Source organism: Fistularia commersonii, chromosome 30 (genome assembly GCF_037954325.1).
Source record: "Fistularia commersonii isolate RoL2024-O1a breed Wild chromosome 30, RoL_Fcom_v1.0, whole genome shotgun sequence".
Lineage (NCBI taxonomy): Eukaryota > Metazoa > Chordata > Actinopteri > Syngnathiformes > Fistulariidae > Fistularia > Fistularia commersonii.
In genome coordinates, this window is record NC_141313.1 from 8,278,186 (window position 1) to 8,304,988 (window position 26,803).

The following is a 26,803-nucleotide window of genomic DNA, read 5'->3' on the forward strand; positions in this document are numbered from 1 at the left end:
GTCGTGGACGCACTAATATGTTTATAACCGCGCACTATGAATATAACTCATCCTGCACATACTCCGAGACGGGAGCTCCAGCTGCAAAATTTCACTGTGCCTGCACAATAACAAAATCTCGATTCTTTCACCACATCCCTCAATCTTCTCTTTTGTCTTCCTCTTGCAGACCGCAGCATCCTTCTACCATTGTATTCCCTCATGCTTGGTTAAAATAAGCATTATGTCAATTGTCTTTTTTTTTTTTTTTTGGGAAAATAAGATGCAGGTTTTAGTGATTTTGAAGGATATGCATACATGACTGAAGTGTTGGAAGCCCCCCTTTTGATAGGGAGGGGGTGCAACAAGTGTCAGGCTCGGTCCTTGGAGGTTTGCAGACACGCCTCGGAGGAGGAGGAGGAGGAGGAGGAGGAGGAGGAGGATCACATGAAAAACTCGTCCCCGGTCCCAAATATGCGGGGCTCTTCCTCTCAGACCTGACGTCAACCCGGATCGTGGAAGCGTCCGTCAGCTCCGGTCCGGACGCAGACGGGGATGTCGGCGGCGGGTCGAGGATGTGGCACACCTGCGGAGAGCGCCGCGTCGTGCGTCTGACGCCGAACTGATTCCGGATCCGATGCATTTGCGGTTCGTCACCAGTGATGAGTTGGCTCCTGTTGTGGATTCTAACCGCAGCCGGGATTCAACAGGTGGGACACCGGTTTTTGGACGGATCGGCTGTTTTTTATTCATTTATTTCATCCAAAACGCTTCTTTAACTGGCGCACCTATTATACCCTTATAATAACCTTAGTTCCACGTGGTTTAACATGGTTTTCCTTGTTTTTATCTTGACATGACGGGTGGTCCGGGCATATTTTCAAACTTGTTACATAAAAACTAAGGTTGTGTTCGACTTGGTTGGGACTCATGATTCCTGTAAGGTCTCGTTTTTTTTTTTTTTGGTTGTTGTTTTTTTTTTTCGCCTGACTTGCACCCGTGGCCGGCCAGCCAGGCAGTGATGCTGGCAGTTTTCGACCCACAGCTTCGTTTCCATCACCGTCAAAAGCGCATCACTGCTATCCTGTGGTGAGATTTGGTCCTACACTACATCTCATCCCTGTTGCTGCAGGACGCATTTATCTGCTGCAAGTTTGCCATTTTTGCACAAACGCGTCTATATTGTTCATATTTTCATTTTATACTTTGTGAAATAATTGCAGACTACTGTTTTACCCCATAATATTTAAATACTACCTCGACTGCACTATCCAATTTCTATTGTGTGAGTTGAAAATGTCCCATTGTGGGACGATGTAAGGTTTATTCTATTCTATTCTATTCTATTCTATTCTATTCTATTCTATTCTATTCTATTCTATCTCTCTCCCTAGAAATTATAAAGCTCTTGAGGATCAACTTTCACACTTTCAAATTATTATTGATATTATTATTATTAATATTGATCTTATTATCAAACCATTTTACTTACTATTGTTGGTGTAATCAGAATTTTTATCATTATCATTCTTATTATTCTAACTTTCTCTGCTTGCTTTTGTTGACTCCCACTGGTCTCATTTTTTTTTGTATCCTAAAAGGCCATAACCTTTTTAGTCATGGAAAGGAGACACTTTTTTGTTTACTGTCCCCTCGGTGGTGGAGTCGGAACATGGGATGCCGCTCAAATGTTTCCCTTTCTCTCTAAAGAAGGAATGGTCTGCGTTTGAACTCATTCATCATCTGGCCTGGCCGGGAGATGAACAGGAACAGGAAGGAAGGACTGACCTCTTCTTGTCAGAAACAAAGCGGGATTCAAACTTTTAATTGTTTCATTTAGTAGAAAAAACACAACCTTGGTACTTTGAGGTCTGCATATCTTCACTTGGACTTAGTACTGGCTTGCAGAGATGAGATGCTTTTTAAATTCAACCTTGTTGAATTTGGTCAATGAAGATCAACGCCTTCAAGGATTATCTTTGCATCGATCAATACCATGCAATCAGGTATTGGTTGCTGTTTTCGTTTTATTTTCCTTCCTTTTGTTTTGCTCATGTGAATTAGCCTGACAGCTTCTGTGCTCATTGAGCTCCTGTGAGGAACAGCTTAGCTTTGCGGCCGTGATTAAGACTCATTTATCTACTTTGGCTTTAAACACCACACACACACACACACACACACACACACACACACACACACACACACATACACACACACACACGCTCACAGCAGTTATTAATACGGCCGTAATTCCATTGGAGAGAACAAGCTCAGGGAAATGACAGGGGAACACTGTGTATAATATGATTATTCATGTTCTGGCTTAGGTGTGTGTATGTGTGTGTATCCTGAATGATATTATGATTAATGAGAAGAGGGATAGCACTGGACTGCATTGTTTATCCTGACTGTGTAACAGTGTGCTAATTGTGATGGATATAGAGTTGTTACCACATATTAAATCCATAAATGAAGCCCAAACTGCCCAGCGGGTTGTTCCACTGTGTGCATTCCAGTCGGCCAGCACAGAACTGGATTTGCACAATCCCGGTGTCATGTCTATTTGTTTAACCTCCACGTTCTGGCAGAACCAACCCAAACCTTAAGCCCTTGACAAATATTGACAAGAACAACAATAATCCGGCTTGTAAGTCAACAAGCATTTCACATCCGTCACTATAAGTTGCGAGAGCCTCCCTGTTCCCCGGTTTAATCTCAAAGCGTCCGATTTCTGAAGCAAATGCTGATAAAAAAAAGTCCTTCTACTCTCTTATGTATCTCCATCTGAGGCCGTCCCTCGCTCCCCTTGCTGTAATACGCTGTTTTCTGATTGGCCGGCACCTCCCAGTGATACAGAAATGCCCCGCCTCTTCGTAGTCACCGGCGGCTGGATGTATGGGGTGGGTTTTAGATTGGAAGAGGAGGACGGAGGGGGGAGGCGCTAAGCAGAGGTGTGGTCTGCTGTATGTACAGATGATCTAATATATAAAAAATTGTCAAATGAATTCAAAGGAAAGATAGATAAACAGATAAACTATCTGTGTATAAATATCACTGTACTGTATACTATATTTATAAACAGATATAATTATCTGTATGTGTATGTATGTGTGTGTGTGTGTATGGGTCAGTTTAGAAAAATGCCCGGTGCTTTGTTTCATACGAATATATGTGTGTATAACAAGCATACACACATATATCTTTCGGCTTTTCCCTTCAGGAATTACCACAGCAAATCAGCCTACATCCAACCCTATTCTCTGTATCCTCCTCTCACACCAACTACCTTCATATACACGCATATAAATATATATGTAAATATATACACAGTGCATACATACATACATACATTGCATATAATGCACATATATGTTTGTGTATGTGCATATACATATACATAAACATATACATATACATATGCATATACATATACATATACATATACATATACATATATTTGTGTGTGTATGGCTCAGTTTAAAAAATGCCAAGCACTTTGTCGCCTGCAAAATCCTAATCCAAATAGTAAAACACACCTTCCACTCGTAACACACAGAATGACTAGTCATCCATTAAGCGTGACGCCCGTCTGTCACACTATGATCCTAATATCGAAACAAAAGTGTGGTAATTGGATTCTGCTCCTGTGATCCCCCTGTAATCTAACACAAATCTCCTGTTGAGATTGTCTTCGGAAATGCGGTGTGACATTCCCCTCAGTGCTCTGTTGGTTTATTCATACCACCAAACTCCATTGCGTAATCAGACCGCGTTCTGAAAACAGGCATTCTTTCCTTTCGACTCTAAAACGGGGCTGTTTATCGTCAGGACAACACGTTCCTAATCAAAAAAATTCCCTCCTCGGAGACGCGCTCGCTACCCGACACTAACCTTAAGGGCTCGGGGGGCCGCCTCACGTAGCTCGTATGCCAAGTTGAGCGAGAACATTCACACAGCCGGGTTGCAGGACTTCATGTTTCTTTATTCATTTATTTATCCGTTTGTGTGTTTGTTTATTTTGCCTGTCTTCACCCAGTGGCCGGAGGACGTCAAAGTGGATTTGGCGCGATATTACATTTGTTAATTGTTAGCAGGGCAAGCAGGGCTTCAGAGCCTTTTGGGGTTAGCGAGACAGGGGAACCAAATATTGCCCGGCCACAGGAATGTCATAAAAATGGCATTTTGACTCTTTGGCTCATACGCTGAATAGTCAATGGCAACGAGTGGTTTGGCCATTCCAATAACAATGCCAAAGAAACAGAAAGCCAACCTTTCCCCAACAGTGGTAAGGAAACAACTGCCTTTTAATCAGCATGGAACCTCGGACAAATCCCTAGTCAATGCGGGCGGCCTTCTGCCTCAACCGGGTTGGGTTTAGGAAGAGAGAGAGTGAGAGGGAAGGACAGGGAGACAAGAAGCAAGAGTGTTACGGAGACAGACGGGGGTATGAGGACTGCTTGTCAATAATATGGCGGCAGTGGCTGCAGATCCCAGTGCAGGGTGGGCGGAAATAATCTTAACAGTCACTTATACTTGGACAGACTTAATTGCCATTCTGTACACAGCAGGTGTGTACAGAATGAAATGTAGGCATTGTCTTTACAGCATACTGATGGATAACACAGTAAAATGCAAGCAGGTAAATTGAGATGTGAAGTACATATTTACAACAGTGAATAGCAGCAGTTGTATGGCATTGCAGTTAAATAGCAAAAGTGGGTCTTATGTACAAGAGAAAAATGTCACAACAGTGAGATATGAATGTTCAGGTATAAAAATAAATATATAATAGATCTAATTGTACAACTATGCAAAAAAGTGCAGTTGTATGCAGTTTGGAGGTAGTGCAGTGGTGCAGTTATATGGCAGCTCAGTTTACCAGCAGCAGTGGGTCGGGTGTAGAAAGGTCAAAAAGGCAACAAGCCCAGTAGCGTAGACACGCTAACCATATCATGCTAATAGCTGAGATAATACATTGATCAACTTTTAAAAATTGGCTAGATGTGTGAATAAACGGCCGTATATCTCCATGTGTGGCCCTGTGATCGACAAGCGACTGGTCCAGGGTGAACCCCGCCTCCCACCCAATGACAGCTGGGATAGACTCCAGCCCTGCTGGGTAGACCTAGTGGGATAGAGCATAACTGAATTCGATAAAAATGGGCGCCTCCCCTTGGGAACCTGCAAAATGAGAAGGCCCAAAGACTCATGAGATAATATGAGGTTACCATCATGAATAGATGAAGGGACATGAGTGCAGACGGGATAGGAAGAGTGGGAGGAATGATACAAGTGCATCATGGGACATCTATTCTAACGACATAGAATTAACCGCATTGAACCCTTCTTCCCTCCAGGCCTACTCCCAGAATTCCACTGCCATGCCGCCGGCTGCAGCCGTCACAACCCAAGCCGTGGACCCGTACAACCGAACCCAGTACTGCAAGTGGCCCTGCGAGTGCCCCAAGGTCCCGCCCACGTGCCCGCCCGGCATCAGCCTCCTCATGGACGGCTGCGACTGCTGCAAGGCGTGCGCCCGGCAGGTGGGGGAGGTATGCAACGAGGCCGACACCTGCGACTACCACAAGGGGCTGTACTGCGACTACAGCTCGGACACACCGAGGTACGAAAAAGGAGTGTGTGCATGTAAGTGTCACTCAACAGAACAGACTTTAACACACAAATCTTTACACAGACTTAAAAAAAAATTGAAGCCAGCACTGTGTACAAGTGCATCCAACACTCTGCCTTTACCACACGCTATTACACCAAATCCACGTCTCAATGGACATTATCCAGTAAAATTAAGTTTGGGATGATGCAAAGTAACCCTTATTGTTGTAATATTAATCCATCCAGAAAAGTAATCAAAAGTACCAAACTATTTAGGGTTGGTTTGTCCTCCTGCATGGGAGAGATACTTCGAGGGAGCTTGAGACCTTGTAAATCTTCAGCTATGTAAAAAAAACCGACCTCAAGTTTGACTATTGTTGTCACGGTAACAACAAGCGTTAACTTTGTACGGTGCTTATACGCCGGCTTGATATGAAACACGTCAAGCACAGAAAGGTAATCGTTTTTTTTTTAGAGAAACCACATGTGAAAAAAAAAAAAAAATCCCGGGTTCCACATGTCTTGGCAAAGCCGTAACTTCCGTCTCCGAGCTCTGATACGCTGACATTAAATCGAAATAACAAGAATACGCAGACGTCGGAATGCCCGGCGGGACGGATTCTGGATCATTGAATTCATCCTGGAGTTTAAAAAAAATTGCAAAATCTGCTCACCATGTGCAGCACCCCCTGGAACCCAAGGCAGTGGAAATGAACTGGTTTCCCAAAATCCCATCATTTCACAGCAATTTTCATTTTCTGAATGCTTTTATTCATCTGTTTAGACTCTAGCACTGTGCACAATGGTAAGTTGTGCTCAAAGAGCCGTTAGGCTCGCATTAGGGAAAACCATCAATGTCTGATTCCAGGGATGGATCGCCGTGGTTACGGCAGACAACAGGCAAACCTTGTTGCCTGCCTGCATGTTTGTCTTATGTGAACTGATGTCCTGATTGATTGATGATGCTGCTTTTAAACAAACATGAAATCCATCTTCACTACTTTATGACTGCTCCCCCCTCTCTGTCAGATATGGTGGGGACGGGCTGCGAGCACGACGGCGTGATCTACCGTAACGGGCAGAGCTTCAAGCCCAGTTGCAAATACCAGTGCGTGTGTGTGAACGGCGCCATCGGCTGCGTGGCCCTGTGCACGGAGTCCCAGCCGCCCCGCGTGTGGTGTCAGACGCCGCGCCGGGTCAAAGTCCGGGGCCAGTGCTGCGAGCAGTGGATCTGCGACGAACCCAAAAGGGGCCGCAAGACGTCGCTGCGACACGTCAACGAGGGTAGGGGACCTGGAAAAACGACATTTTGGCGCTTCCCGGTGTTTTCAGAGTTCTTTAAAAAAGCCTCCCGGTTCACCTCATCGGACAAAAAGCGAAGGCCGGCGTCTCTTAGGAGCGGCTTGGGTTCGAGATGCTAAAGAGCAGCTGTCTGTCTGAAAGAACGGTTTGTTGTCCATGAGAATCAGGAGGTGTGTGTGTCCCAGCACAGGGATAGACAAAAACATTTCCCATCATGGGCCTCATACTGAATTTGGGCCCCGTCCAGTTTCCAGTGGCTTAGTGCAGCGGTGCCGTGAGCCGTTGGGGGGGGAGGGGGCGTCCACTGAGATTTATTAGGGTTTTAAGATTATAAATGAGCTCCGGCCTCTGGGATGAACCAGCGGAAAAAGGAAAAAGAACTTTTTTTTTTTTTTTTTTCCGAGTCTCGTTCCTCGCCTCGTCTGCTACCCGCCGTCTGACCTCGCCGGGGTGAAAAGCGCAAAACGACGGCTTTATCTTATCCATAACGTCAAGACAAAGCGGCAGAAGGCCAGTGAGACAAAGCCTGAGGGAAAATGATGATAAATGTGTTTACTTTTCCTTGTTTTCATGTTTACATCATATCGCCAACCTTTTATTTTGTTGCATGTACTTTGTATAGTACTTCGCTCGAACCCTGATTCAGGTTAATGCGAGAATTGCGTGAACTGGTTTGCGGTGAGCGGCGCGTACAAACACTCCAAGCATGCATCCAATCATGGCCGGATCAATGATAGCACGTGATTATTAGTTAGTACTTGTACTTCACGGCAACCTGGGTTCATCCCGACCGGAGACCTTTCTGTGAGGAGTCTCCATCTAAATTGCCCAGGCGTGTGAATAACAGGGTGAATGGTTGTATATCTCCATATTTGGCCCGCGGTGGACCCGACCTCTCGGCCAGTGACAGCGGGGATAGGCCCCGGCAGCCCTGCAACGCTGAGTGTAGGATAAACAACATAGATAATGACTGAATATTTGATGACAACAATCCCACGAGCCTTTGCGGAATCGGACATAGATGCTCTAATCCGTAAGCGTGTGGCCACTATTTTGGAACTGTCACATTTTACCGGCATGAATTCCAGGTCCCCCGGCTGAGCTCAGCGGCTGGCGTAACAACTGCATCAGCCAGACTACCTCATGGAGTCCCTGCTCAAAGACCTGTGGCCGCGGTCTGTCCCTGAGGATTTCCAACGCCAACGATCGATGTGAACTGGTCAAAGAGTCCCGCCTCTGCAACCTGCGGCCCTGTGAAGTCGACATAACCAACCACATCAAGGTAGGTACGGCACGGCGTTCAGAGCCCAGAACGTTGGAGTTGCCGCATCTTTGTAAACATATCATTCGTCCTTTCAGCCAGGAAAAAAATGTCTGAACATCTACAGAGAAGATCAACCGTCCAAACTCACCATCTCCGGCTGCACCAGCAAGAAGGAGTACAGGCCCAAGTACTGCGGCGTGTGCACCGACGAGCGCTGCTGCATCCCCTACAAGTCCAAAACAATCGACGTGGAGTTTGAGTGTCCCAACGGCAGCGGCTTCACCTGGAAGATGATGTGGGTCCAGGCCTGCTTTTGCAACCTCAGCTGCAAGAACCCCAATGACATCTTCGCCGAGCTGGAGAGTTACTACGGTTACCCGGAGGTCATGAACTGAGACGTGTCGTGACGATCCCGAATTTCTTGCAACATGACTCAAATGAATCTGGACGTGAAAAATTTGGACTTTTGATGTAAACGACGGCGCGAAAGCCATTTTCTCAAGTCTTCTTTTTTCCTATTGGAAAAATGTGTAAATATGAGATGCGTCTCCAGAAAGGATTCCTGAAGCCCGAGGTGCTTTTTACTGCTCTGTGAATGAAACCCGGTCAGAAAGCGGATGAGACATCTCGAAGGCCTAATTTATTCACGTAGCGTTGTCAAGTCAAGTCAAGATTTTATTTATACGGCGCCAAATCCAAACACAGTTGACACTTTCCATACTAAGCAGGTCTGGACCAAACAATTTGAAATGATTGACAGAAGCCCAAAATTCCCCCATGTCGCAGGCTGTAACTGACAAATTAGAGCCCAGGGGGCTCTGGAGGAAGATATGAGGTTGCTATCAAGGATCAGGATAGGAAGAATGTGAGAAGTGCAACATGGGTTATCACTCAGGAAAGTCAGGCTATGGCAGCATAGCTTGGGGCTATACAAGCATTCTCAAAAGGAAGGGTTTCAAGGGGCTTCTTAGACAAAGATAGGGTTCCGCCCCCCAGATGGAGATAGGAACATGATTCCTCAAAAGAGCTCAGTAACTGAACGCTCCAACCTGAAATTCTGCTCTTAAGAGTGAGCTGATGTATTTAATTTCGATTTCTCTATATGATAATAAAAGACAGACAAGACAAGAAACGCCTTTGGCAAAGTGATCACACAATCAGGGAAGTTCAGTTACAAGTTTCTTTTTTATTTTTATTGTCATTTGTTTTTTTTAATAAATACAAACCGTTATTCAATTATAATGCCTTTCTACAGCATTAGACTTGTCGTGCGTCGCATCTTTACAAAGCTGTGTCTGTCCTACGAAAGCAAATGCCGCTGTAGTGCAAGTACAATACAGAGGGGAGGGGGGGAGCAGAGGGTGTCGAATAGATTCTATGGCCGACCTCGTGACGTCACGGCGACAGAGCGAACGACCTCATGGCACTTCTTTGTTCCAATGTGTTTGATTGCATAGAAATCCCACATATATATATATGAGAAGATTTGTTATTGTCGGAGGATCCATTAATAAAGCGTTTTTTCAATTGTCGGTTTGGGTGTTTGGATTCATGAAAGATCAGGGTGACAAGCAGAAGTTAGCGAGACGCAACCATAGCATTTATGTCTACGTGTATTATGTGTATTTGGAGTATGTCCCTTAAACTTGCAAATTGTGAGGCCCTCAATTGCCGCTTGCACGTCCCGAGTGCCTCCCAGCCCCCGCCACCGCCCTTGATCTCCCTCGACATCTACGAATTTGCCCCTACGTACAAATGACAACACTTTGGACATGGAAGAAGACGAGGAAGTTAAGAAGAAGAATAAATGATCAAACAATTACATCGAAAACAGAAAAAAAAAAGTCATTTACAGCCGGGTATATTTGAGAAAGCTGTGTCAATATGGTAGAAATAGAAAAAAAACAGGGAGGTGGAGGGGGGGTGCTGAGATGGAGATTAAAACTGTTTTTTTTTTTAATGTATGAGATTATAATGTATGTACAAGCTGGTGTGCTAGTAGCCACAGCTTTCTCCACATTCTCTGCTTTGCCCGTCCCGAGGTGCTGCGTTGCCCCTAGATACCGATTCATCCCAGACACACTAGCCTCGCCATTCAGATGTGTGTCTGTGTGTGTGTGTTTCTGTGTGAATACAGTTGACTGCATTTCTCTTTTTTTCAAATCTGGCATCTCAGCTGCACCGGATGGTCTGCAGGTGAAAATTTGTTGTGCGTTAAAATCTCCCTCTTCATATCACGCTTGTGTTGGGAAGGTGTGTGTCAAGGTGGAGTTAAGAGGCAGCGCAGCACAAACTGAAGGGTTCCCGAGGGGTCGGGGTGAACGGGTAGGGGGTGCGGGTGACTTTAACAGGACACCTCGGTGGACTTGGGCAGGGCTTGGTCCACGCCGCTATTGGCCGTGCCGTCCATGGACCCGGCCGTGTGGGAGCGGCCGCGCTGGTTGTCGCTGGTGTGGCTGCGGCTGCGGTTGCCCTCGCTGGTGTGTGAGCGCGAGCGGTTGCCGTCGAAGGAGGTGACGCTGGAGCCGGAGGCGGTGCGGGAGCGGACCAGTCGGGTCATGCTGGCGGAGGGCACTGTGAGCGGAAGCAACCAGGGAAGGATTTAGTAAAACGCACCCAAAGACAGATAGGAGCCTACCCCAGCTGTAATTGGGAGACCATGGATATATAGACACGCCCACGTATACAATATATGCATATATTTATAAGCACACACATACATAAATACACACAAACATATGTGTGAATATACATGTATATAGGTATTTGTGTGGATATGTGTATGTGCATGTATGTATGTATAGAGCTACATATATGTAGCTTTGTATATATTTACTGTATATGTATATATATGTATGCATATATGTAGGTATGCATATGCTTCTGTATGTATTTACATATATATAACCTACATATATATATATATATGATTTTTCTTTTTTTCTGGTTTTAAAACAGGAAAGCATAGTATGCAACAATTATTTATCTAGAATTACCTATATGGAGTGATAGGTCATTATAACATGGGTAAACAATAGACTCCGCACTGAAGAGTCCGGAGTTAGATATCCTTACATCGGGTTGAAACTAAAGTCCGGAGGTTATGAGAGGGTCATTTATTAACCAGCGCCCGAATGGGGTGAGATGAATGAGTGGATATCCCAGTTTTCACAAAAGAAGCCCAGGCTCTTCATGTCACCACAGGAGGGCAGACATCTACGCGGGGTGGCACCTCACAGTACAAGTGAGGTATTCACAAGTAAAATACAAAAAAAAAAAAAAAAAGGTTTGAATACTCACTGTATCCCATGCCTTGGATGAAGTACTTGAAAGCCTCTGTCAGTTTTGCAGGCTGCAGAGAAGGAGACACCCAGCGCTCAGGTCATTATTTTCCTGACCTTGTTTACATGCAACCTGTCCTCGGGGGGTGGCCTCTGAGGTCTGACTGCTGCTGCACGCTTGGGCGAGGATTACAACCTGACAACCTGCAACAGGCGTCTGCTCCTTGCTAATGCTCTTAACTTCAGCCCCCTTACATCATTCCTTGACAAGAAGGACTTTATTAGAAACCGCCAGACACCAAGGAGGTGGCTGTTTGCTTTTTATGTACACTTGACAAATACTAGAAAGCACGACATGATGTCTTTGTGTAATACGTTCAAAATAAGGTATAGAAAAATACATTTCTATCAAAAGATTTACGGTACTATGATAGTGAAGGTAATTGTGTTTTGCAATAGAGCATGTGTCCCCAAGCAAAGGCAGTATTAGCTGCATATACAGGTAGTTACATTGTATACATCTTTTTCATTAAGGGTGCTATATGGCTACATGAACATGCACACACTCCCACGAAAACATACATATATGGATATACACACCTGGTCCACCTGAGGCATGCCTCCACAGTCAGCCATCTGAGCAAGAGGAGAGAAGACATGGAGGGAGCCATTAGCTTTTAGCTTGAGAGCGGTAGACACACGCCATTACCTCCGTAACACTCAATATGTCCCCCCTCCAAATACTTAAGCCCTATTAATGGCACCCACTTTAGCTCCAACACCCATTTGGTTCCGGTGGTAGAGCATTAAGAAGCCGCCAAGGGCCCGGCAACAAGTAGGTCAGTTGCTTTGGGAACACGTCCGGCTTGTTAATGTGTCACCAGGTGGGTGCTGAATCACGGGAATCTTATCAAATGGTGCGTTTCCATCTGACCGGTTATAATCGGCGCAGGGGTATGGTGCAGGGAGTCGCGCGAGGGGGTGGGGTAGGGCAGATGGGGCGAGACGGGGAGCTCACCTTCAGCAGGGTGGTCTTGGTCGGGTCCAGCTTGGTGTTACACTCAACCTGCAGGGAAAGGATACTGGATCAGTACTTTCTGCAGTCTCCACTGAACCCCAAGCGGGGGTCTCCGTGTGCCCGACTTGATTTTGAGATTGACATCTTTCGCCACGCCCCAAGGGGTTGCCAGGGGCGAAGCAACGACTGCATCAGCTTTCCAAGATAACCAAATCCTTCACTGGATTTAGGTCAACAGTTTTCAGGCACAACACCATGACTTTTTTTTTTTTTTTATCTCAGGCACAAGTAGACTCACCACCGCCTCCACAGCAGGAGAGCTGTCACCAACCACCAGCAGGGAAGGACACCTAAGTGCATCGGAGAGCATCACCATAAGAAACACGTTCAAATTCCAAGCTTAAAAGAACTTGAACACAACATCAGGGAGGGTCTCACTTGAGAGTTCTGACGTTGCTCCCGGGCACCGGCCTCTCGATCTCCAGGTCCCTCCGACTGCGGCGACAAACTCAGCGTCAGAGTCTCGTGTTTGAATTTCACCTTACGCAAATTTGATCTTCTAAAATTGACAAGTGTTGCACTGACCTCTCGTAGGATTTGACAAAGAGGTGCAGATTGAACTGGTTCATGTCATTCAGGATATGGTGGCGGTAGGTCCCGATCAGGTCCTGGTTGTGGTGAATCTCCTCCTGCGGCCGTCAAACAAACAAACTGCTCATCTTGCCACAACTAAAAAACCTTGACGTGCTCCCCCCCCAATGACGGATGAAGAGCCGACGCCTACCTTTCCGAACAGGTGGGTGATGATCATGTCGGGCATGTCGTGGGTCCAGCCGCTGATCTGAAAGTCAGCGTCTGACGTTAATGCAACAGAAATATTTTAATCAGGTAATTCCAGCAATGACTGAGGGTAACGCGGTCCCATACCTTGTGCGCAGCCCAGTCCATCCATCCCTCAGCACACGGGTTAATGTTGATGAGCACCAGGCCTTCAGACATGTTGGGGTAGTCCAGCTGAAACATACAGAACATATGATAGCTTCAATAAGGTGCATCAAAATGAGCTTTTCAAACACTGGACTTATCAAATCCCGCTCAGCCATTCGTGGCAGAGTCTGGAACGTTCCTTGACTTGTATGATATTCAGTTTATAGCACGTTCAAGCAAAAAGGTCTCTCTATAACAATGCAAAGACCATTATGAGAGCTGTGTGTTGCATTTTTATCGGCGGCCAAGCGGTTAGCGCTTCAGCCTCACAGTAAGGGGGTCTGGGGTTCAATTCTGACTTTCCCTGTTCTCCCTTCGCCATGCAGTAAATTGGAGCTGATGGTATGTCGCCATGGGACATGTAAATGACAGGGTGAATGGTTGTAGGTCTATAAGACACGTGTATGAGCCTCTAAACCAAATGACATCTGGGATGAATGAATGAATTGGTTGTCAAGTTAAAATACTTGAAAAATGTCTTTATATTAATGGAGTGTTTCATCCTGCAGTGCCTTCTGGGATGCCAAAACCACATCCCTCTGCTTTTGAGCGACATAAAGACCTTAATAAAGCAGGTTATTGTTATCACGGAGGAAAGAGAGACAAGTATCTTAGATAAAAAAAGAAAGCAAAACGCCTTCTTAAACCTCAGCGCATCTCACGAGGCGCTGCCAACCACAATGTTATTCGACCTTGAACCGCCGCCTTTTTCGACCGGCCCTCCTCCTCCTCCTCTCATCGGTTCTGGAGGTGTGCTCGCATATCTTCCTCTGTTTGTTTTCTCTTTGCTCCCTGTCTGCGTGCAACCTGGGTACAATAAACGATGCCTTCGTGGGGTCCGGCGTTATTAAACAAATACATGTAACCGACACGGCCGAGGACCGTGAACTTCAGCCTGGATAAACATCGCCCGTAGCAACCAAGTAAAGATCACTTAAAATGTATTCTTATCATTTTTTTTATCCCAGAATATTTTTATTTGTGAGTCTGTTTTGTTTATAGCCGAGGAAACTACTCTTTAAGATGCCAAATAGCCTATTTGGGTTTTGTGAAATTTGGAAACCTCCACTCCCTCCACGTGTCTTTTCCTTTCTAGATAACGCTTCTTCTTGGCAAGCGAGGGGTTAACGGCCGCGTCTCCCGATTGTCCGTTTGCATCCTGCCGAGCACAATGTTAGTATTCAGCTGATCCGGAACATTCCACTGGCTTTTTCTAGCTCAGCGGGATCAGGCAATAAGCAGCGTAACGTTGCCAGAATTGCCCGCCCCTCCTCAAAGAAAAAAAAAAAAGAAAAAAGAAAAGGAGAGGAAACGCAGTAATCCTAGATTGATTAAAACTCATTAAGTCGCAGTGAGAAAGTCGCGGGTGGGGGAACTTACGGCGAATCGGGTCAGAATGTATGCCCCGGCTCCGATGCCCATTCCAATAACACTCTTCAACCTGCAAAGGCGGGAGGGGGCTGTTAGAACAACAGGTTAGACGCAAATCTTAGGCGTGAATGTGACGGGTTGGGTGGGGGGATACTGCAGCTCAACGTACCCAAAGTGCTTCAGCACCAGAGGCAGGGTCTCGGACAGCTGGTCCATGGAGGGGTACTCATACCTGGGAACACAGGTGGTTAATAATTACAACGCCGGCATTTCCTGCTCGTTAAGTGCGACCTGAACGCGTCGCGCGCCCAGAACATGCTCAAATTAGGTCACCTTAAGAACATCCGCTGATCTAGCAGATAAGTCACAGTTCACAGACAGCTTGACATACATTAAGTGCTTTTGGTGTTTGTGTGTGTGTGTTTGGCTCACCCGGTGGAAAAGGTGTTAGCTCCCTCGTGCTGCCCGGGGGCATCAACGTGACACACGGCAAAATGCTGCATGATCTCCGACATGTCCTCGTGGTTGAAGAGTGTGTCCCAGCATGTTTTGTCTGGAAGCAATAAAAAAAAAAAAAAAACAGGGGAGGGGGGTCAGAGGGCGGCGAGGAACACACAAGAGCACGGTTTCGGGAGTGCGAGGTTCGAACGGTGAATAACAATGCGGGAACAGCGCTGGGATCAGCTTGCGAAGATTCAACGTGGAAATCTGTCTCAGCTTAATGCCGTCCCATGTGGGACAGTAATTCAAAACAGCCCCAGCTTTGTGCGCAGCAACAGATGTTTGAGCTGGACGCCAACGAAACTGGCGCTAAACTCACAGTTCAGGCCGATGTCGTGGTAGGTGAGGATGACCGGGCGGTCGCCCTTGGGCACGCCCTTCATGGTGCAGTGGATCCTGCCATAGGGGGTCTCCACATCATGCTCCTAAAGAACAAAAAGACAAAAAAAATTGATGCGTGGTTTGAATAACGGCTAACAGTCGATGTTTCTTTTGCAAACAAAGGCAGCACGGTGGTGAAGAAAGTCCCTTTCTGTGTGAGGTCTCCATGTCCTCTATGACATGAATAACAGAGTGAAGGGTTAAATTTTTCGACATGATATGTGAATTATGAGAGTGAATCATTTTTCTCTAAGTGACGTGTAAATGATATATATTCATATATGTGGCCCTGTGATCAACTGGTGACCAGTCCAGGGTGAACCCTGCACTCTGGCCCAATGATGGCTGGAGTAGGCTTCAGCACCCACTGTGACCCCAAATGCAGAATAAGTGGTATGGATGAGGGTTCATAAATATGATGAATTATTAAAACAGATCTAAAATGATCAAAATATGATCTAAAGTTATCTAAAAATTTGGGCCCTCAAAATGAATGATACATGACCAAAAAAGATAATAAATTGGCAATTAGCTACCTTAAACAACAAAAAAATATCGAAAAATGATATACTCAATAAAAAAAATCTAAAAATGTCCAATTCATGGAGTTCATGATCAAGACCAACATACTGTGATATACTGCATAAGCAACCCAACATCATTTGTCTGCTTGTTGTAAAAATGCTCACATGATACAGGAAATATGCCAAGACAATTGTAATTACACATTTAGCGTGAAATAATCCACACCGGATTTCCCCATTTATGTCCTGATTAGTTCTTCAAAAACTTGTAAACAGAATCCTTCTCGTTACTCAAGCTGTCAACCGCACCGCATTTTATATAAGCAAATTTGAAGACCACCCCCCGTGGCTGTGAGAGCGGTCGCCCTGGTAAATACAGAATAAACCGCTGGGTGGGAAAAACCAAATCCATAACCAGGCGCATATACTCACGGTGACTTCGATCTCAGCCACAATCATTTCCACGTCGGAATCCTCCAGAACCATTTTTGCAGGTGAGAGGAAACAATCTAACGGCAGGAGAAATAGATCCACGGGCTACTTGGGCTCGACAGTGGTTGAGCCCGGCTCTGAGGGCAGCTTTATACTCTCCTGCTTAGCCGCTGGCCTAAGCTCCCGGCCTCCCATGCTGCCTTGCAGGCTGGTCAAAACAAGCTAATTCTAGATGAAGAGATCCCTAAATTGGATCAGCCAGTGTCAGACGGCGGGGCATTGGCTACAAAGGCCGACGTGACGAGCGAGCGGTCGGAAGGAAAACATGCCAAGTGAATGGGACAGGGGAGTGCCCGTTCCTCTGGGCAATATGAGGGAATTAATCCGAAATGTACCTGGGAATTAATCCTGCACTTCAAGTTCCACTGCGGAAGCATTATATCAATCAACAACAACTGGCCGAATTCAACTTTTCCATGCCAATCAGAAAAAGGTCAATGCATCTCGATACAGGGAACACTGACAGAATGCCGTACTATTTCAGTTTCATTTAATTTCTAAATAACATATATTTTAAAATCATATTACTACTAAAAAGCTAATGGCCTTCACATAGGCCATTAACATTCCATTTGAATATCATCGGGGAATCAGCTTAAATCTATATTAAATATCCTGAACATCTGCGAGGAATCGCCAGAAAGTCCCCCTTGTCATGTCCCGGACAAACACTCAAGTGTATTTGAATTTTACTGTAATAAAGCAGTTATTAACTTAAACTGCTTGAAAAAGAATATCATATTATGATGTATTTTTTCTCCCCTCATCATCCGGACAGGACGTATTTTGATATTCAAGCTGCGGTATAGAATTGAATTGAAATAGCGACGGACAGTCCCCGTCTCATATTTTAATATCCATGATTTTGTTTTTTAAGAAAACAGTTGGTTGTGGGGGGACGCGACCTTTTTTAGGACAACCTTTGAGCCCAGCATGTAGGGAACATCCAAGCAGGCGTGTGACCTATTTAGTGGACGTGAAGTAAACATCGGAGGGTGTGTCACTGATGGCTCTGGCCACTCCCACCCCACCCTGCATGGTACAGTCTGGCACGTAGGTTTCACATTGGGACAATCCTTGCAGGGCAGTGTGTGTGTGTGTGTGTGTGTGTGTGTGTGTGTGTGTGTGTGTGTGTGTGTGTGTGTGTGTGTGTGTGTGTGTGCATACAGGTTAAGCTTCAGCTCAAAGTTGATTGTCTATTTTCCCTCCAGGATCCCCCCCCATGATCAAGTAAAAAGAAACTACTAACACCGGCTGACGTTGTTTCCATAGCGACCGTTCCCAAGTCAAATATCGCAGGCGTTTGATTCCACCGCCTCTCTGGAGATGCGATGTCACTAATCTTCGAAGCTCATCGCCACCTTGGCCACAAATCTGTTTTTTTCCCGTCCCGGTCTGCTCCCCCCCCCCCCCGCCAAAAAAAGAACAAAAACTTTTTTCCGCTACCGTCTGTTTCTGCTCAAGCGGCACTTGAAAAGTGCTCAGTCAGCAGTAAAATTTGGAAAAGACACTGAAATTAAAAAAGAAAAGAAAAACAAAATGCAGATGGTGATAGTTAGCTTTAGCTCCCGCACAGATTCTTCCTGTTTACCAGCTCTACCCTGGCATTTTTGTTCCTTGGCGTAAACAGAGGAGCAAGCGCAGTTACCCGCATGCAAAGAGGAAAAATGCATTGGTGGAAAAAACAGCTTTGGTACAAAATGTCCCCCCCATCCTGAGTTTAAACTCAAGTCGACATGCCAGACATCTCACGTTCCCAGCATTTAGCTGTGGCTCATTGCATCTTCAACCCGCAACGACGCTGGAGTTTAACTCCTCTTTTCTGCTGTCGGCCCTACGCTGCTGCTCTATTTCCATTTTTTTTTTTCAGGCATTGATTTCTAGGATGTTCATTTTCTCCGATCTCCGGTCTTTTGCAATAACTGTGTCACACTGCTGTTGTTATTGGCTCGGACATACGGCCCCACAAAACAAAACCACAACTGAGAAGATAATTTGATTAAGACGAAAAGGTTTCCTTGTTATTTCACCTGTCAGCATTTTGACTAGGTACTCATTTACTGCAAAGGCATTAAGATTCATTGATTCAATGATTTAGTGACTGTCACTTATCATGCACTCAGGGTTGAGGCAGGGCTGGAGCCTATTGCAGCTGTCATTGGGCGAGGGGCGGGGTTCACCCTGGACCAATCACAGGTCGATCACAGGGCCACAAATAGAAACGTTCAACCACTTTGAGTCAATTTGGGGTCTCCAATAAACCTCCAGCGTTTTTGGACCGTGGAAGAAAGTGGAAAACTCCCCACAAAAAGGTCCCTGTCGGAATTGAACCGGAGAACTTTTTGCTGTAAGGCAGAAACACTACTGTGTCGCCGTACCACCTATTCATTGATTCATTTTTTGCATATAACTATTTTCCTTGCTATTTAGGTGTGCATTTTGTCTCATTTGTGTATAGTTTCTTTTTTTTTATGACTTCTCATTGTGTCCAATGGTGCAGCAATGCATAACAACATTTGTTACCATAAAAAAGGAGACGCAGAGAAGCTCTTAATGTGCAAATCCTTCCCGAGTTGTATTTCATCACTTTCCAAATGATTAAGTGGAGGCTTAATTGGATTATGGTGTAAATAAAATCCCTGCTGATGGACCGTCATCACTACTTTGTTTGGTTTACTGCGATACTTCTGTAATGGACCACTAGATGGCACTATAATAAATACAATAATAAAAAAATTTGTGTATATATATATATATATATATATATATATGTGTGTACAATAAAGCTGGTGGGTTGAGAACGCATGATTTAATTAGCGTTGTGCATGAACCTACCTTGACAACAAGCTGCTGCACAGCCTCTCTCAAGCCCTGCAAGGAAAGAACACGTGAAAGTATTAAATAATGTAATTAGACAGGAACATTCTATAATCTAATATCCTGAGAGGCGTCATCCTGTCACTGAATTTCCACATTCGGCATGAGCGATGTGGTTTAAGGTTTCGGCGCCAGTGCACAAACCTGCACTTGCAGGTTATCCAAAAGGAAAATGTCATTAAAGAGGACACAGGGCATCTTGTAAACAGACGTTCATGCAAGACATTTTTTTCTGTATCGAAGTCTCCATGTTTAACCAATAGTACAGATACTCATATGTAATCCTGCCCCCATTAAAAATTTTGAACTCAACTAATTCAAATTAAAATAAAAACAAATCTTATTCAAAGTCTCAGATTCCTAGACAGTTATTGCTTTCCTTTGTTCCTTTGGGAACATTCATATATGAATTATTATTGGATATGCAAAATTCCTTCAAAAATATCCTACAAATGTTACCCCCAATTTCCACTGTTAGTTAATTATAATATACATTTTGATTTAGTTGATAGATTAATATTTGATGAATATGTGAAAATGATATCATGATGTAACGATAATAATAAAATAATAATACTATAAATTACAAGAATAAGAATAATAAGAATATTATTAGTATATATTTCTAGAGTGATATATCTTATCTGTGTGTTTCCATTCTCATAATAATCATTATTATCATTATACCTAGGTATTTTTTAGACAAATATATACCTCTTCTACATTTTCAGCGTGAAAGGACATAGAATAATGATAGATGGGCTTCTTCGCATCAAATCTATACTGTTTGAGTGGCTCAACCTAAATTAAATTGAAAAATAAATGGTACTAGCTGCTAAAATGCCATCTCAGGGCGTGGACATATAGATTTTTTTTCCTTTTTCACAAATCCCCGATTCATTGCCTTGACACACGGGTGTGAACGCTTTGGAATACATACCGGCAGCTCCCTGTCAACCAGCAGGGGCTTGGACTCAACGACCTGGATGTCATCCATTTCAAAGATCTGCAGAGCCTGGAGGGTCAAGAGAGGAGTGTCAGTAAGAAACGGGTTCCTTTCAAAATTCTAGGATGCATTTTATGGCACACGTTTAAGGATTTTTGAGATATTCTATTCCTCCATCCGACTGGAGGTCAAACTCCTTTTTAGAAACGGTGCGAGTGATAACATTTGAGTCCTACTTATCAGCCGTACTTTGAGTCTGAGTGAGTGTTTCTTATCTCAGGGCTCATAAAAAGCGACCTGTGTTTCAGCACGCAAAACACACACGGATGTGTTGAACATGCGCATACTGGAACTGTGACCTGCAACGACACGCAGGGCCGTCGTGCGCCACACCTGACGACTGACATGAGGATTTGCGAACTGACGCGAGACACCTTGCTTTCAGCTGAGACTTTTTTTCGATGGAGGAGCAGGGGGATTCTAACAGCTTAAATACTGTGCCAAACTGTATTTTTTTCCCATAAAAGAATACTTGGATCCTGTTGTTTGACAAAAGGCTCATGGGAGAAAAGAAAGGCAGGGAAAGGCAGGGGGGAGGAGGGAAGGAGGGACGAGAGAGGAATGAAAGGGGGAGTGCAAGGAAATGCAAGATGCCAGGTTGTTCTGAGGATTGGGGATTCAGTTGGAGGGGGAGCTGGCCGGCTGCAGCTCTGCATGCAAATCAAATTAGCCAGACAGTTAACAGGGCCCTTTGTTGGACTGCCAACAAAAGAGACCATCAGAGCGAACGAACTGTTCAAAGTGGCCGAATCACTTCGCCGTTCGGGTTGAGCTGAACCGAGTTCAGTTACAGCAGCAGATCTGAAAGTCGAGCTCGTTCTGTAACACAAAACTCACACAGGTACATAATCTTTCCCTGTAAGTAACACATGTTAAATGATTTGAGCCCAACCGAATCATCAAATATACCATCTTTCAAATAGACCAGCCTTCTAAAAACAGAGAAAAAAGAGATACTACGAATAGTGAATTACATGGAAAACCTTTGAGAGGGGCTGATATGGAATTAGCCGTGTGCGCAGCATGGTTTTTCCGAATGGCGCTTTCTCCTCCGTGGCAGAAAACCCCCCGTCGAAGGAGATGATACCACTTTTCCCTGTCGATCTACTGCAATTCATCAAGCTTCGCGCAACGTCAGTTTTCAAAGACACGCGGCGGGCCCCCTTGTGACATCACAAGTTCCCCGTGTGACATATCCTCCCCTCTGGATACAGCTAGCTGCCTTTATAATGAGACATTACAGCTAACCATGTGTCTCCACCCCTCCCAACCGCACCGCTTCCTTTCACAGTTCCTTCACAGTGACATCCCAGAAAGCGCGGCTTCCCCTTTTTCACAGCCGTACTGTAAGCAGATTTGCTGAGGCGACCCCTGAAGGGAAAAGCTGAAAAGAAAAGAAGACTGTAAGTGGATCGCCCAGCCTCCCTGTTGCTCATCAATGCCAATCTGGGAGAAGTCATCACACACCGGACGCATCTATTACAACGCAACAGATCTGCAAACAATTGACAAATTGGATTAATGTCATAACGTGCAACTTATTACTTCTTGTTAGCAGATAATATTGATGAAAGCGCTGATCGCCGATGACATTTCTGGCCTTGTAGCTTCTAGTTCAAGGACAAAACAAAACATCCATCTTTGAAGCGAGTTTCCTCTTATAGTCCCGACCACTGCTTACACGGTGCTTCATCACCTTGCGGTTTCATAGCACTTCAGCTGGGATTTCACATTCACAGATTCAAACATGCACTCAAGACACCGGTGGTGGCAGAGTTGCCATGTAAAGAAAAAAGTGCTAACAAGGCGCTAACCGTGCCTTCGGAAGCAACTCAACAAAAGTCTTTGTTTACGAATAGGCTTGAAACCTTAGTTTTTGAACAAACTTATAGTTAGTGCTTGGCGTTTGATGGGGGGTACGCTGGAAGCATACCGCCATATGCTGCCAGAGGCCTACTTTGTTGCTAAGGGACATCCCATGATGCACCTCTCATTCCTCCACTCTTCCTAACCTGTCACCAATGCATTATAGCAACCTTGTATACTGTATATATTGCATTTGGCGGCTGCCGCCAAATGCCGCCGTGCATTGCTCGATCTGCGGTCAGCTATTGTCATGTAACTGGTAGCACTGCTATTATTAGTAGTAATAAATTACTATTGCTGGTCTCTCCCAACCTGTATATACTGTAATAATAATTTTTCCTTTATTAATCCCCATGGGGAAATTCATTCTCTGCAATTAACCAATCATGGATGAACCATGAGCAGTTGGCTGCCGTCCACCAGCATCAGGAGAGCAGTTAGGGGTTCAGTGTCATGCTCAACAACACTTCGTCACACGAGGAGGAGATGGGAATCAAACCAGGAATGTTTGGTTCCAAAGTTGATTGCTCTCTTGCGCCACGCCGCCCCCAAATATCCCTCCCCTGTCTCTATCAATCTCTATTGCTCTCTCCATTTCTACCTCAGCAGGTTGAGGCCGAAGGCCACCATCACTGTGCTGATATCTAAGGCAGTGTTTCCTTGCCACAGATGGCAAGCGCTTGCTAACTAGTGGGTGTTGGGTTTCCGTCAATCCAAGCCTTTCTGTCAAAAAGTGTGGTCCAGACCTGCACTGGGTGGAACGAGTCATTATAAAACTGGGTTGTCGTTTGGCACAGTATAAATAAAATCCGACGTGACTTGACTTGTCCACTCAGTGGCATGCCGAGGGAAGAGTCTGGAATCTAACCACCAGCCTTCAGTGGATGTCTTGTAAGCCACAAGTTGGACCGAATAAGCGTAGGTTGGCGTAGCAGCTCTACATAACCGCAATGATGTATTCGACCCAAACCCAAACATCGGGAGATTCAGTTAAACAAATCTTTCGAACAAGTTTTTTGGATGAACTGATTTGATTGAAGCGGCACGCAGAACAGTTCCAACCAGAATCTTACACACAAACAGGAAACAACTGGCACCTTCATTCCCATCAATAAAGTCCAGCTTCTTTTAACGCCCCTGCTGGTTTTTCTTGCTGAGCGTTACTCTTCAGTGTTTGTCTCAGCTGCTGCTTGGTTGTGGCCGCTGTGTTTGCACTTTCTCGGCTCTTTGTCACTGAAAAGAGTCATGTCGGTAAGATTAATCACCATCAAACTAAAACAGCTCCGGAGTGGCCTTCAAGTGCGGGGTGGTCTTTTTTAGGGGAAGATACTTTCTCAGAAGTATAGTGTCTATGACAGTTGTAGAGCGGAGCAGAAAACGCCTTGAACACACACAAACACACACACATGGTCTTCTGACTGGGAGACCGGAGTGAGCCGGATCTCACAATAGCACAGAGGCAGAGGAGTATCAAACGACACATTCATTTCTTTCCCCCGTCAAAAATACGGCCGTTTCTGCACTGCAGGATCTTTGTTGAGGAGGGCGAGATATTTGCCCCCGTCGAGATTCCACAGCCATGACAAGGGGAAGGGGAAAAAAAGGAGAACCCTGCGAATATTTGCGATCTCTGGGGTCACGGAAGAAATAGAGGGTTGGTTGTGATGCTGTTTCCAATAGATATGCCATAAACAAGTAACAAGCAGGCTAATTTAGCTATAAGATGAAAACACGGTATCCCACCCACACCATCCCAACCGACCAACTTAAAAATCTAATACCTTGTGGTTGCGCAACGTTTCTGTGATCCGAACACATCTGGGTCGGGAAAAAGGAGCCACAGGTGTTTGACATTTTAATCTGGGATGGGGGCGAGGCTTAATCCCGCCCCCCCCCCCTCGCTCTAAGCCCCTATTTGCAAACACGAGTGATGTAAAACAAGACCCGCCGGCTCAACAGTGACAACAACAACAACAAAAAAACAAAACAGAACAAAAAAACCCAGAGTCCCACCCTACTCCACCTCCCCTGCCCCCCCACCGGCAGCACCACCTGTCAGCGTGCTGCCCGGCAAATAGGTCACCTGCTGTGTTAACACCGGCGCCACCGCTCCAGTCTGACTTACTGGGCTAATGTTTGACCTGGACTCGATCGGCGCAGCGTTTCTAAGGAGCCTAATCCCCTGGATGGAAGAGCTGAGCACTGCCCGTCTTGGGATTGCAGCTTTGGCACGGCAATACAAATATATTATTGTATGATATTATGATATCTGTAGTGCTTGTACTTCCTGGTTATAGTACAACTGGGTGATTTCTTGGTGCTTATGAAGTAACTATTAGCCAATATTCAAATTAGCGTCAGTGGTAAATGTCTGCATATAGATATATATATATATGATATAAACACGTGCGATCATTTTTGTGTCATGAATATTCTGCAAACTTTTTCGTAAAAATGCAAAAAGCATTTTTTCAAAGGGTAAATCGTTCCCGTCTCCCTGTGATACTATTTTTTTTCACCTCCATTGTCAGAAAAACCTGCTCGGCAACAGCTCCGCATGTTTAACCCGACCAGTTTCTACACGCGCGCTCGATCCCTGTCCATTTTTTTTAAAAAGGGGGAAACTCCAGGGAGGGGAAACAAATGTATTCACTGCAGCTGCTCGGGCCTGGCGAGGAGCGAGAGAGGAGTTGTGAAATCGGGGACAGGAAGCGGTGGGGAGGACGGGCCTCGGGATGATTCGAAAAACGTGGAGACCCAAAAATATGCGCCCGAGAGTTTTTACATGCTCCGCGTGAGATTCCACAACACTGCGCGTGCGGTCATTCCTGAAAGGCAGTGTTTTCATTCCACAGTCGGATAATGTGATTTGAGCTTTTAGAGGGACACAAACATCCCGAACTCCAGCGTGCTTTGTAATCCCAATCCCAACGCTCTGTTTTGGGGCCAAAAAAAGTTACAAAATGGTATTTGATTGGTGAGAGGGAAACATATGCAGCGATTAGATCCAGGCGGGGGGAAATCGCAACTTGCAGGGAGCCGGAATCAAGGCCAGGCCATTCTCCCCTTTACCATCCATATAGTTTTAAATCCATCGCCCCGGCGGCATCCATCTGCAGAAACAATGATTGCTTCCCTAATCTTTGGGTACTCGCTTAATCTGTCAAATCCCTGGTTCTGAAATATCAGCGGAGCAGCAGGGCCCGCAACACTAAGCTCTCACAGACCTACATTTTTTGATTGTCAAAGATATGGAAAAAAAAATGGCCGGCTCCATGCCTTAAGTCAGGCCAGGTCTGGGTGTTTGTTTTTTTTTTTTTTGTGGGCTCAGGAGCGCGAAAGGGAGACCTTTAGAATCCCCCCCCCCATATTGGGTCGAGCAGCTGTTGGACCAATCGGAGTTCTGCGGAGATCATTGCGATAATCTCCGGGATGGGATTGAAGATGGGATTCTGCATCATCTCCACATTAGAATTAGATGGGAAAAACAAATACGGCGTAAAAACGGGTCAGTGTTTTGACTGCACGCGACACTCCGGGCATCTTAATACCAGCGCTCCCGACTAACAGCAAGGCGGGTGATCAATCACATGATCAAATAATTACCTCATTTTCAACATCAACATCAACAAAACTCCTGATGATTGACAGATGGCTTGGAGTCACATGTCAAGGAACAGAAATGAAAACTCCCCGATCCCAAGTGACCTGCAACCCCTTCTGCACACATCTCAAATAATCAATCCACACGCACACACACACACTCAAAAGTGATTATTCGACTGTGAAAACACACACATCACACATCTGTTATCCTCATCATAACATGAGACGTGCACGTAGGTGCGCACGCGCGTGCGCATCACGCGTGGAAGGCATGCTGATCCGGGACTTCCTCCACCTCCAGCTAACAATAAAATATATTTTAAAAAATACAGAAGGGGAAAAACATAAATGGAACGGAGCAAATAACTGCGTAATAAAACTGTAACAAAATTAAAAAAATATTCTAATAAAAATAAAGTGCATTCCAGCTTCTAGCGTTGTATTTATCTCAGTGTCGCTCTTCGGTGAATTTGACAGGATCACTTTTAGCGTCTTCATTACGTCTAAATGCACAGAGGAAGAACTAACAGAAGAGCCTACCTGTAGATTCAACCTCTGGATTGTTCCGGGATGCAAGATTCAAGATTCAAGAAAAAAGAAAAAAGTCCGCGATAACTTTTTAATTTCTTAAAAAAAAAGTTGTGATGAACAGGAGCGTCTTCTTCGTCTTCTTCAAGAAAAGAAGCAGCCGCGCCGACGGAATCCTCGCGTTTGTTTACAACGTGGAGCGCACAG

The 26,803-nt window shown here is 45.1% G+C and overlaps 2 protein-coding genes across 3 annotated transcripts; one reads left to right on the plus strand and one right to left on the minus strand.

The window, feature by feature from the left end:
* Nucleotides 1–450: 450 nt before the first annotated feature.
* ccn4a (cellular communication network factor 4a) lies at nucleotides 451–9,862 on the plus strand. The gene is made up of 5 exons (XM_086178410.1): nucleotides 451–689; nucleotides 5,337–5,625; nucleotides 6,622–6,876; nucleotides 7,983–8,176; nucleotides 8,254–9,862. Exons 1-5 carry the CDS (start codon nucleotides 642–644, stop codon nucleotides 8,551–8,553), a joined length of 1,086 nt encoding a protein of 361 aa, XP_086034536.1. The 5' UTR covers nucleotides 451–641; the 3' UTR covers nucleotides 8,554–9,862.
* ndrg1a (N-myc downstream regulated 1a) lies at nucleotides 9,325–26,803 on the minus strand. 2 transcript variants are annotated; one of them, XM_086178408.1, is made up of 16 exons: nucleotides 26,609–26,803; nucleotides 20,531–20,605; nucleotides 19,549–19,584; nucleotides 15,636–15,741; nucleotides 15,248–15,368; nucleotides 14,985–15,047; nucleotides 14,825–14,885; nucleotides 13,385–13,471; nucleotides 13,242–13,298; nucleotides 13,043–13,146; nucleotides 12,896–12,952; nucleotides 12,756–12,807; nucleotides 12,458–12,505; nucleotides 12,040–12,075; nucleotides 11,459–11,510; nucleotides 9,325–10,732 (listed from the first exon to the last, which is right to left on the minus strand). In XM_086178408.1, the coding sequence occupies exons 2-16, from the start codon at nucleotides 20,585–20,587 to the stop codon at nucleotides 10,503–10,505; spliced, it is 1,167 nt and encodes a 388-aa protein (XP_086034534.1). In that variant the 5' UTR covers nucleotides 20,588–20,605; nucleotides 26,609–26,803; the 3' UTR covers nucleotides 9,325–10,502. The 2 variants fall into 2 exon arrangements, with proteins under 2 accessions (XP_086034534.1, XP_086034535.1); XM_086178409.1 differs by lacking the exons at nucleotides 19,549–19,584; nucleotides 20,531–20,605; nucleotides 26,609–26,803 and adding an exon at nucleotides 16,654–16,800.

What these genes read in the sequence shown, in the direction of transcription:
- ccn4a (XM_086178410.1), top strand. Translation starts at nt 642, where the DNA reads ATGAGTTGGCTCCTGTTGTGGATTCTAACCGCAGCCGGGATTCAACAG. An exon ending in CGAAAAAGGAGTGTGTGCAT is followed by an intron (nt 5,626 to 6,621) that starts GTAAGTGTCACT and finishes CCTCTCTGTCAG; the next exon opens with ATATGGTGGGGACGGGCTGC. An exon ending in GCTGCGACACGTCAACGAGG is followed by an intron (nt 6,877 to 7,982) that starts GTAGGGGACCTG and finishes CATGAATTCCAG; the next exon opens with GTCCCCCGGCTGAGCTCAGC.
- ndrg1a (XM_086178408.1), bottom strand. Translation starts at nt 20,587, where the DNA reads ATGGATGACATCCAGGTCGTTGAGTCCAAGCCCCTGCTGGTTGACAGG. An exon ending in CCACGACATCGGCCTGAACT is followed by an intron (nt 15,369 to 15,635) that starts GTGAGTTTAGCG and finishes TATTGCTTCCAG; the next exon opens with ACAAAACATGCTGGGACACA. An exon ending in ACATTCTGACCCGATTCGCC is followed by an intron (nt 13,472 to 14,824) that starts GTAAGTTCCCCC and finishes TGTATGTTTCAG; the next exon opens with CTGGACTACCCCAACATGTC.